The 10558-nt window shown below is 65.5% G+C and overlaps 2 protein-coding genes across 4 annotated transcripts in view; one reads left to right on the top strand and one right to left on the bottom strand.

Annotated features, from left to right (window-relative positions):
* The window catches only part of MROH6 (maestro heat like repeat family member 6), a 6666-nt gene extending 4871 nt beyond the window's left edge, over positions 1-1795 (top strand). Inside the window, exons 8-12 of the mRNA XM_039845986.1 lie at positions 41-208; positions 436-555; positions 800-902; positions 1014-1079; positions 1230-1795. Of these exons, the coding sequence (XP_039701920.1) occupies positions 41-208; positions 436-555; positions 800-902; positions 1014-1079; positions 1230-1459 (687 nt within the window). The 3' untranslated portion in view covers positions 1460-1795. The remainder of the gene's footprint in view (positions 1-40; positions 209-435; positions 556-799; positions 903-1013; positions 1080-1229) is intronic.
* Positions 1796-4674: 2879 nt separating this feature from the next.
* Positions 4675-9560, bottom strand: GSDMD (gasdermin D). Of its 3 annotated transcripts, none has more exons than XM_039845983.1 (11): positions 9404-9560; positions 8138-8358; positions 7765-7957; positions 6955-7123; positions 6720-6822; positions 6426-6479; positions 5857-5925; positions 5573-5748; positions 5346-5487; positions 5184-5257; positions 4675-5052 (listed from the first exon to the last, which is right to left on the bottom strand). In XM_039845983.1, exons 2-11 carry the CDS (start codon positions 8352-8354, stop codon positions 4813-4815), a joined length of 1437 nt encoding a protein of 478 aa, XP_039701917.1. In that variant the 5' UTR covers positions 8355-8358; positions 9404-9560; the 3' UTR covers positions 4675-4812. The 3 variants fall into 3 exon arrangements, with proteins under 3 accessions (XP_039701917.1, XP_039701918.1, XP_039701919.1); XM_039845984.1 differs by having other exon boundaries at positions 8138-8392; positions 9404-9551; XM_039845985.1 differs by lacking the exon at positions 9404-9560 and adding an exon at positions 9028-9371.
* Between the last annotated feature and the right edge of the window lie 998 nt (positions 9561-10558).

Genomic DNA, 10558 nt, shown 5'->3' with positions numbered 1-10558 from the left:
CTCTCGCCCCGGTGCCCCCTGACCACGCCCTCCCACGCAGGCTCGGGACTCCGTCCGCGCCTCCGCCATAGGGCTCCTGGGGACGCTGGTGCGGCAGGGCCGGCGCGGGCTCCGCGTGGGGCTCCGCGGTCCCCTGCGGAAGCTAGTGCTGAAGAGTCTCGTGCCGCTGCTGCTGCGCCTGCACGATCCCAGCCTGGACGCAGCTGAGGTCAGCCGCCCGCCAAGACTGTCCCACCAGTGTCCCCATCCAACCCCACCCGCCCTCCCCCCACTGCCTCGCCAGGGACTTCCCCAAGGACCTCGGATGCAGGCATCCTGGGCTCCCATGCTCCCAGGCCTTCTGCCCTGGGCGTCTCCATCCCTCACGCTGGCCACTTCCCGGGCCACCTCCGCCACTTTCTGGACCTCTGATGCAGCTCCCTTCTCCTGTACCAGAGCTCAGAGTGGACCCTGGCCCGCTGTGACCAAGCCCTGAGCTGGAGTCTTCTAGAGGAGATTGTCACTGTGGCCCACTATGACAGCCCCGAGGCCCTAAGCCGCGTCTGCCACCGACTGGTCAGTAGGGGAGGACAGTGTCAGCGATGGGGTGTGGTCAGCTGCCCACTTGGTCCAGTACACACCGGGGCCGCTCCTCCGAAACTGAGTCTCCACGGCCCTCCCAGCCAAGGTCTAAGACCTCAGGTCCTGGCCCCTTGCTCTGAGGGCTCCTGAGGGACCCTAGCCCCTAGGCTCACCTCTGCCACCTCCTCTCCCTATGGGATTGGCCCCCGTGTCCTGCCATGAGCTCTTCTGTCCTCAGGTTCAGTGGTACCCAAGCCATGTGCCCAGCTTCCTGAGCCAGACCCAGGGCTACCTGCAGAGCCCACAGGGCCCCCTGCGCCGGGCAGCCATAGTGCTCATCGGTGAGGCAGTCCAGGTGTCACAGTGTGCCTGTCCCCAGAGCTCTGGGAGCTGGGCCAGCCTCTCCCTGCTGGGGGCGTGGGGCCAGCACACACATGTTTACCTTGGTCCAGGCTTCCTTGTGCATCATACCAGCCCCAGCCACGTCAACCAGGACCTGCTGGACTCCCTGTTCTCTGGTGAGGACCCAAGTCACCAGGGTGTGGGGACCCGGAGAGGCCGTGGATGCTCGGGGTGGAGTGGATGGGGGGGGGAGGGCCAGGGGTCCCCGGGCGCTTGGCAGTCCTGAGACCTCCCGCCCTGCCTGAGCTGCACCCCCGTCCCCGTAGACCTGGGGCAGCTGCAGAGTGACCCCGAGCCTGCTGTGGTCGCCGCTTCGCAAGTATCCTCCCAGCAGGTGACGCAGCTGGCCCGGGCGCAGGGCCGTGGGCGGGGCCTGCGCCTGCCCCTCCCATGCCTGCGCCGCGCCCGCCCCGCCCGGCCTCCGCCTGTCTACCCAGCCAGCCCCTTCCAACGTCGGAGCCTCGCTGGCCGCTGGGGCTTCTCCGGACCCGGCTGAGTCCGACCTGGCGCCCATCCTCTGGGTGGGGGCTGGGCCCAGCCCTGTCTGGCCAGTCCTGGCACACTGCACACGAGGGGCACCCTGGCCTGGCTCTGGATGCCGGGCCCGCCCCCTGGGGCCCCCTCAGGCCTGTCGCTCTCCCAGGCCCCCGGAGTGTGCCCTGCCGCCCCAACCTTCCAAGCCAGGGTCTGGTGGGGGATACTGTGAAGCTGGCATAGCCCTGTGAGCTGCTGCCATGTTAGGCTGCCTGCTTCCTGGGCCGCCGCTCGCCCTGGCCCCGGCTCCCTGCCTGTCTGGCCCTGCCACCACCCAGCAGCCCTCCCCGCCACCCAGCAGCCCACCTCCCGCCACCCCAAGCGGCCCTCCCCATCAGGTGCCCCACTCCCAGCCGGTCCATGTCCTGGCTTGATGTTCTGGCCAGATCCTGAGCTTCCTGGCCAGATCCTGTCTGCTCAAAAGCCATCGACCTCCCCTCCTGTCCACACCCGCTGCCCCCAGCCTGGCAGCGGTCCAGATCACCCCCTCGCTCCTGTTCATTGCATCAGATGCCAGCAGATCCTTCTCCAGACAGTGTCCTCTGGCCTCTCCACTGGACACCACAGGCCCAGGATTAGGTGTCAGGGGGCAGCATCTGCATCCGCACCAGAGCCAGCCCTCATGCCGGGCCTGAAGGACGCAGGCATGATGATGTACAGGGGGGAGGGCCCCCTGGAGGCTCCCCAGGCTGTGGCTGAGCCCCCTCCACCCAGAAGACCCACCTTGAAACGTTCTCCTGCCCTTCAGGATCCCGCCCCAGCTGCTGCCTCAGGCCTTGACTCTTGGAGGGCTGAGGGCAGTCCCTCCAGACTGGGGACACCTTGGGGCAGGCCTGGGGTCCTGGCTGCCTGCTGTGGAAAGTGTCTGAAGTAAACACACGGGGATGAAGGGCTCCAGCGTCTGTCTGGGGCCTGGGGCCGGGCTAAGGACGTGGCTCTGATGCACTAGGCACTAGAGGCTGTAGGTAAGGCAGCCTGTGGGCGGGAGTGAGGGTCATGGGCGCGGAGTTAGAGGTCAGGCGGGTTCAGGGCGCGGGCGTGTGGCTGGGTCAGGCACGCCAGGCTGACAGGGTGGGGGCTGACAGGGGAGGCGTCGGGCCTCGGAGGTCACCCCAGGGCAGTGCGGGGTCCCAGTCTGGTGTGCTAGTCTGGATCCTACGAAGCCAATGCCAGATGAGATTGAACTACATGAAAGGTATCGGGGCGCATGCTGGACAGGCCAGGAGGCCCTAGGACCCCCCTGAAGGAGAAGGCGAGGGGAGGAAAGGAGGCAACGGCTGCGTCCTGGACATCTGTGCTGGTCTTTGGGGTCCTCAAGCCACTCCCCTGTCACGGGGCCCCCGGGCAGGGCTCCATTTCCATCCTACAGTTGGGGTCTGTGAGGGGCCCCTTTGTAGCCCCCCGACTCAGGCTGGGCCTGGCTGGGCTCAACAGGAGATGCAGGAACCCCCTCCGTGGCAGCCCCCCGTCCTTGAAGTCTAGGGGTCAGACCCAGGGTGAGCATTCATGCCCACTTCTCCGACCAAACACACGCCTCTCCCCACCTCAGGGAACAGCTGGACAGGCCAGCGGCAAACCCCACAGTGACACACGTGGGAAAGGAGAGCCCGCCTCAGATGGGGGCTCAGACAGGTAGCACCCCCTTCTCTCGCCCCCCTTCTGGAGGGCCTGGGCCACACACCCCACCCAGTAGCAGGCTGTTTCGCACCACGCGGCTGGCCGCTCCTGGTCATGTGTCCCCCTCCTTGCCGTGTTCCCTGCCAAGTAGCTGGCAGCTGCTGGACGCCCTGCCTGCCAGGTTGCAGCTCACACAGAGCCTGAGTGGCTTGAGGGCCAGACCCACTGGGCACTGGAAATGTGACCCTTCTCAAGGACTTCTCTGCTGGGGGCCCCAGGAGGCCTCAGGTGGAGCAGTGGCCTGGTTCATCAGAGGCCATCCCTGCCCCCCGATGGCAGTGCCATGGCCCTGGCCCCCCGCAAGCATCAGTGCTGCCCAGGTCCACCATCTGCCGAGGCCAGGAGCTCAGCACACCTCCTTCCCTGGTATGGCCCTCCTGCTTTGATCTGATGCTCAAATACTCCACATGGGGTATGTCACTGGGGACCTTAGGACCTGCGGGGGCCTAGGACCTGAGGGCCAACTGTCGGCCCCTGAAAATGGGGGTTGGGCAGGGCTGACCAGGACTGCCTTTCCCCCTGGCGCTGAGGCTGAGGGCGCTCTCGGCCCCAGAGGCAGTGTGTCTGTACTCGCTGGTTGTTGAGACCTGGGCTGCTCTGGTCCCACTCACCTGGCTTCTGCCTGTCCAGTCACCCTCACGAGGCTTCCCAGACAGGACCACGGGCCCCGGAGGGACAAAGAGGCCTGAGAATCCTCAAGCTCTCACTGTGTGGGAGTCGATTTCGAGGGAGTTTCTGTAACTGCGTCTGGGGCGTTTAGGGGGCACTGTCTTCTGTTCTAATGTTAATTTCACTGTTGGGCTGGGATCCTGGATTTCTGTGGGGGGTTGGTGTCCCAGCCACAGCTGAACCCACTGTCCCTTCTCTTCAGCGAGTTGTAAAGCTGCGTGCTCGTACAGTGCCGTGATGAGGGGTGAGCGGCACCCTCCCACTGCGGAAAGGCAGACCTTTCCCGGTTGGCCGCTCCAGCTCCCGGAGATGAGGAAACCCTGCCGGCCCTTCGGCACCCCGACCAGCCGCCTCTCCCTCGCGGCGGGGCCCTGGACGCTGCCTGCTGCCACTCAGCGCGGAGGCCTCTCCGGAGCCACTTCTCTGAGCAGGTGCCTTTGGATGCGACGTGGACGGAAGACCAGCCACTCACGGGCCACTGCTTTTCCAGGGCTCAAGCCTCAAGCCGCCCCTGGGTACAGGGTCCGTGTGCCGGTCAGCCACACAGGCCCTGGACTCCCTCTGCAGCCCCCGTGGCTCCTCGAGGCAGACAGACCACCCTGCAGCTCTGCGCAGTCCCACAGGCCAGCACTCTGGGCAGGGGCCAGGGCTCCAGCCACATGGCAGGTTACTCCAGAGCGACCAGGTCCAAGCACAGGGCAGGTTCTCCTGAGCACTCTTAAGAAACGCCTGCTCTCGGCCCCCAGGTCCCTCCCTATCCTATGAGGGACAAATCCCCATCCCTCCCCTCTGTCCCAGGTCTAAGGTACCTCAAAAATTCGGTGATCCATCTTCGCATTCTGTGTCTTATTTATTGAGTTCCCTGGTTCCCGAGCCCTGTGGTGAGCTGGGCACTTGGCAGGGCTGCGTTCGCCCTTCCCCGGCGGGCAGCTCGGTGGGCACGGACACCCCCATGCGCGGGTCTGCAGGCTAGCGCAGCTGGCTCAGCTTCAGCAGTAGGGCCAGGCAGGCGTAGAGTGCACACGTGGGGCCCTGGGCTTCTGGCTCCCAGCACACCTGGGGGGCACCCACCTGCAGCTTTAGGCCACACTCCTCCAGCAGGACCCAGGCGGGCGCCTCGGAGCCCCAGTTGCTCCCCAGGAGCCTGGGTGACAGGGATATGGCCTCCCGCTCCTGCCATGGGGTGCTCTGCTCCAGAAGGGTCTCCACCTGCCAGGACAGGGCAGGAGGGCGTCAGCGGGACCCCAAGCATCCAGTGCCCGCCCACACTGGCCCCTCCCAGATGCAGCTGGGCAACCCCACAGACCAAGTCCCTCCTCCCAGCACACAGGCCCTCTCACCAGCTCGACCGACTCCGGCAGGGCCCCGGTCTCCAGCACTTCGGCCAGCAGCATGTGCTGGGTCTCACTCAGGGCTGCGGACAGACCGTGCGGCAGTGGCTCCGAAAGGCCAGCTGGGGGAGCCCCATCCTATTCCCCCCCACCTCCCCTAGGACCCCTCACCAGCCAGCGCTTCCAGCAGGTAGAAGACGGGCCTGGCCAACTCCTCTACCGGCGTCCTGCAGTGGAGCACCAGGCACTCGAGGACAGCGCCCGCCGGACCGTGCAGAGGCTCCGCCCGCCCGGAGCACAGGCCCTGTTCCAGCTAGGGACACGGGCAGGCAGTGAGCCTGGTTGGCGGGCACAGACCCCGTGGCCCCCCAGCCCCCACCCCCGTGGGGCCTGCTCACCGACTCCTCCAGGGCCTGCAAGGCCGGCTCATCCCGCAGCACCTGCCCCAGGCCCCCCAGCAGCTGCCCACACAGCGTCGCGGACCCGTTCTCCAGGGCGCTGGCCCAGGCCTTTACCTCCGCCTGCAGGCCCTGGAAGTCTTCGGTGGGCACCAGGCAGTTCTCAGTGGGCCCGTCTGTGGGGACAAGACTGGCATTGTCTGGGTACCCACAGGGCTTTGGAGAGCCCTGGGCAGGAAGGAGGACCCACTGGGGGTCCCAGGGATGGTTACGAAGGTACTGACCTGACAGGAACTTGAGGCGGTCATAGAGGTCCTTCATCACGGAGAAGCTGGAGGACTCCCGCGTGCTGCCTGGCGGGGCAGGGCTCCTCAGTGCGGGGTGTGGGTCCCCCAGCCAGACGGCTGAGGCCTTCCCTGAGCCCTCACCCTGCCCCCACACTGCCGGCCAGGGCGGGGGCAAGGCTGGGCCACAATGGTGTCAGCCTGTTGCCATGTCCCCCTCGTGCGCACGCATTCCCAGCCCTCGGGCGTCTGGGACTGCACCGTGCTGTCCCGTGAGGGCAAGTCCCCACCCTTGCTCCCGTCCCAGGTGTAAGGCTCCTCAAAAACTCAGGGACCCGCCTTCCCTTTGTGTCGCTCATTTATCAACCTCCCCTGGCTCCCGAGCCCTGTGGTGAGCTGGGCACTTGGCGGGACTGGGCTCTCACTTTCCCTGGGCGGGCAGCTGGGCGGGCAGCTGGGCGGGCATAAGCCCTGGCAGTCCAGGGCCGCACTGCGCCGTGCAGAAGGCCTCAGCTGCCTGAGCGTCCCCTTGCCCGGCTGGACAGGGGCGGGGGTGTGCGTCAGCTCACCTGCCTGGGGTGGCGCGAAGGTCCTCTGCTTCTTATTTGGGATGAGGAGGATGTCTAGTGGCCAGGTGGGAGCAGAGGCGGGGAGACAGGTCACTTGGCTGGAGCTCCCAGCCTTTCTCTCACCTGCTGGGGCTCTCCCGCACAGTTCCCACAGCATCCCACACGCCAGAGCCCAGGACCCTTGGTACCCCCGACACAGCTGTGCAGCCAGATGCCCTCAGCACTTCCAACCAGCCAGAGGCTCTTCCTAGGCCTCCCTATGTCTTCCCCAAGAGTCCCCCTGATCCTGCTCACCCCAGTCAGGGTCAATAACCAGCTGGGCCACCCGAAAGGCCAGGATACTGCCCGAGGGGATGGTGACCGTCTTCTTCCGGCTCAGGTGGCCCTGGCCCTTGCCCTGAGAAGGAGATCTGGGCTCAGGGCCGGGCTCCGGGTTGAGGGGCCGGGCGTGGGCTGGTGCCGGGCTCTGCCTGGGGACACTGCCCTCTTGGCCCCCGACCCGGCCCTTGGCACGGCCCTCACCACACACCTGCAAGCATATGGCTCCGGGCAGCGCAAACTGGCCTGAGCCCTCCTGCTTGTGGGTCCGGGTGACCTCCATCTCCGTCTGTGTCTGTAGCACCTCAGTCACCACGAACACGTCGTCTCCACGCCTCCGCAGCTGCTGTAGGACTTTGTGTTCGGGCTGCCGCAGGCGCCTGCAACAGGTGACGGGTGGGCCAAAGGCTCACAGAGGGGCACGCTGGCCCTCTCCGGCCTCCTCCCACCGGGACCGGCTCTCCTCCACCGGACCTAGGCCTCTGTGCCGTCGAATAGTGCGCCAAGCGGGTGACGCAGCCGAGGCAACCAGGACCTCTGTGGATGCCCAGGCATGGGGTGGCCTTCACTTTCTCCCTAGGTGCTCCCGACAGTATTTGTGTGGGGGTGCAGAGGTGGGGGAAGGAAGAAGGACAAGTGGATACCTGCGGCCCCTGGAGGCGCCCACCCCCTCAGCCGGTGGCTCACCTGGCTGCTCTCTCCCTCCACTCCCTGGATCCAAGTTACAACTCTGAGGTGTCTCCGTGTCCACTCCACCCAGCAGCCCAGTCTCTCAGCGGCCTGTGGCTCAGTCTGACCCAGACCCCCTGGGCCCTGGCTGGCAGCCCTGATCCTCAGGATGCAGGCACCTGCCCTCTGCAGCCCCTTCCCCTGCACCAGTCCCAGCTTACCCCTGCCTCCCGAACCTTCCTCCTGCTGTGCTGACCCTCAGCCTGGCACAGACACCCCATGACTCCTGATCCCCCAAAGTCATGACTCGGTGGCTACTCGAGGTCAGCAGAACCCCCTCCCCAGGGCTCACCTCTCTTGGAGCAGGGCCACCCAGGTGTTGGGGGCCACACGCAGTGTGCACACATTCATGGAGGCACTAGAGCTGCCAGACACCATGGCTCCTCCTGCTAACTTCCCCTGTCCCGGGGCCGCCAGCTCCACGCTGCCCTGCAGCTGCCCGTCCATGGTGTCGTGGAAGTGGAAGGGGCCAACGCATTCGACAGCTGGAACGAGACCAGAGCGGAAGCCCCATGGCGCCGGCCGCGCCTGTGCCACCAGGCAGAGGGGCTTTGACAGGCCTCGCCCTGTGGAAGCAGAGCGCACAGAGGCACAGAGCAGGCAGCAGGCCGGCTGCATCTGCTCCCCTCCCGGCTGGGGCGCCGCCTCAGAGCCAGGTGGGGTACCTGGTTCCGGGGCATCGGGCTCCAGGATGTCCTTGATGGACAGGTTGACACACGTGTAGCGGGGTCTCCAGAACCATGAGCTGGAGGGCTTCCTGCCCACAAGGCAGTAGGGCTGGTAGCTGGTGGAGGTCCGCAGGCTGTCCACCGGGATGAGCTCTCTGCTGCGGTCCAGCTCCCGGACCACGCTCCTGACCACCCCCTCGAAGGCCGACGCCATGCTCCTGAGGAGGGCACATGGGGGTCAGGCATTGCGCCCTCAGGGATGGAGATGGAGGAATGGTCAGTACTTGGATGCTTCCAGTGATGGGGAGGTCTTTCCCTCCAAAGCAACCCTGCGTGGCCAGTCCCGAGGTGCCCTGATTGGCAGAGAGCTCCCGCCCTGATCGTGACCCAATACAGAAAGAAATAGTGTCCACCCCGCCACCCACTAGTCCATTCCTCCAAGGGCCCGCGAGTGCCTCCAGGCTGGGACGTCGTTCATAAACCTCCGCGGGACTCAGGCTGTTCACGCCATCTGTGAACCGCCCGAGTGCCCACAGAGCGCCCACACAGAGCCCAAGAGAAGCCTGGCACAGACACCCCGTGACTCCTGATACCCCAAAGTCATGACTCGGTGGCTACTCGAGGTCAGTGATGAGGGCAGGCAGTCCTAGGCCACCCACGGAGGCTTCTACCACTTTGTCAGCCCAAAGAGGCTTAGGGCGGCCACTGAGTGGGGGCAGGGCGAGGCAAGGGCCTTGGGGTGACTCCCAGGCTGATGCTCTATGGGCTGTAGCAGCTGCCTCCCTGGCCGCAGTGTCCAGAGGGTGGGGAAAGGAGCAGGAGCTGCCACCTCCTGGGTACTGGGCAGCGGAGCCCACAGCGAGACCCAGCCAGTGTCCCCAGCTCACCGGGCTCTCTGTGCCAGGAGTTTCAGGAGCCACTTGTCCAAGGCTGGGGCTTCAGGGACCGTATGTCAAAGCTGGCCTGCCCCGGATGCAGGAGACAGGAACCGCCAGTGCCACCCCAGTAGAAGCCTCCGTGCCTCAGCGCCGGTCTGAAATCAGAGGCAAGGTGCCCACGCGGCAGCCGAGCCCAAACCTCGCCCGTCTGCTGGCGAGGGGACCGCCTTCCCAGAGGCCCAGGGCTTTCCCAGGGCGGGTCTGGGATTATGGGGAGTCCTGGGAGGGTCCTGGGACCAGGTCAATTCCCAGAGAGTCAGCACCCCCACACACACCCAGCGGGAACGGGGCAACGGGCGCCCCTGGCATGCGGGGCGCGGCTCACCGTGACAGTGGCGCCCAGGCTCCAGGCCCACGAAGTGAGGCGAGGCCACTTTGGGCCGGGTTCGCGCTGGCTGTGCCCGGGAGCAACGGAGGGAGCACACAGTCTGCTGGTGCCCAGACCCAAAAGTGAAACCGACGGATGCAGCACGCAACCGCCCAACACTCCCGGAAACGCCCCCGCGAGCGCCCCCGCCTCCGCCCGCCGGCCGCCGCCCGCCCACCGCCCGCCTTCTCCGCTGTTCCTGTCTCAAGCCCCGCGCGCCGCCGCGGAGGGCTGAGCGGGCTCTTCTCCAAAGGAAATGTACCAACGGCCGACAGGCACATGGAAAGGTGCAACTCAAACACGGCCGCTTCACACCCGCCTGGATGACCAGGGGAGAGAGCCGCCAGCTGGCGACGTGGGGAGGCAGGGAGACCCACTCTGGGGCGCGGTGAACCGGCAGCCGCTGTGGACCGCAGCGTTACCACGCGCCTCATCCAGTCCGCCCCTGGGTGTGTGCTCAAGAGACGTGAAAACACGTCCGCGCAGAGCCTGCACATGGACGTTCGTGCAGCAGTGTTCCTAACAGCCGAATGTGGAAACACCCCAGTGGGCCACAAACCAATGCGCAGTTTAACGGGGGTGGGGGTGGGGGGCCAATCCGCAGGTGACCAGTAGAGGAATGAAATTCTGAACCGCATGCGGTGCCGGTGAACCTGAAAACACCATCCCGGGCGGAAGGACCCAACTCCAAAGAGGGGTCACAAGATTCACATGCAGATGTTCAAAAGGGGCAAATTCATAGGGACAGGAAGTAAAGGGGCAGATGCCAGGAACTGGGGGCGGGGGGAGTGACAGCTGATGGGAACACAGTTTCTTTGGGGGTGATGAAATGTTCTAACGTCAGTCGTTAGATGCACAAATGTTAAAGCCCATGGAGTTTTACACTTTAAGTGGGTGAATTGTATGGAACGTGAGTTGTATCTCAAAGTTATTTAGAAAACCTAGAGCCAAGTGACAATATCCAGGCCCGTCACAGGATCCTTGATGCTCTTACTGTCCTGGGTCATGTGCCACCAATGTCTGGTGCATGGCAGTGGGGGATCCTCCTCCACGTGCCACTGCCTGGCCCTTAACCCATGACACGCGATCCCACAGCAGGGCTGGCTGGCCTGA

This window comes from Pteropus medius, unplaced genomic scaffold, assembly GCF_902729225.1.
Source record: "Pteropus medius unplaced genomic scaffold, Ma_sr-lr_union100, whole genome shotgun sequence".
Taxonomy (NCBI): Eukaryota; Metazoa; Chordata; class Mammalia; order Chiroptera; family Pteropodidae; genus Pteropus; species Pteropus medius.
This window is presented reverse-complemented; position numbering and strand designations above follow the sequence as displayed.

Excerpts from the sequence above, each read along its gene's own strand:
- GSDMD (XM_039845983.1), bottom strand. The coding sequence starts at position 8,354 with ATGGCGTCGGCCTTCGAGGGGGTGGTCAGGAGCGTGGTCCGGGAGCTG. Across the intron at positions 7,124-7,764 it reads GTGGCCCTGCTCCAAGAGAG|GCGCCTGCGGCAGCCCGAAC; the intron begins GTGAGCCCTGGG and ends CACCTGTTGCAG. Across the intron at positions 5,488-5,572 it reads TGCAGGCCCTGGAGGAGTCG|CTGGAACAGGGCCTGTGCTC; the intron begins GTGAGCAGGCCC and ends CCGTGTCCCTAG.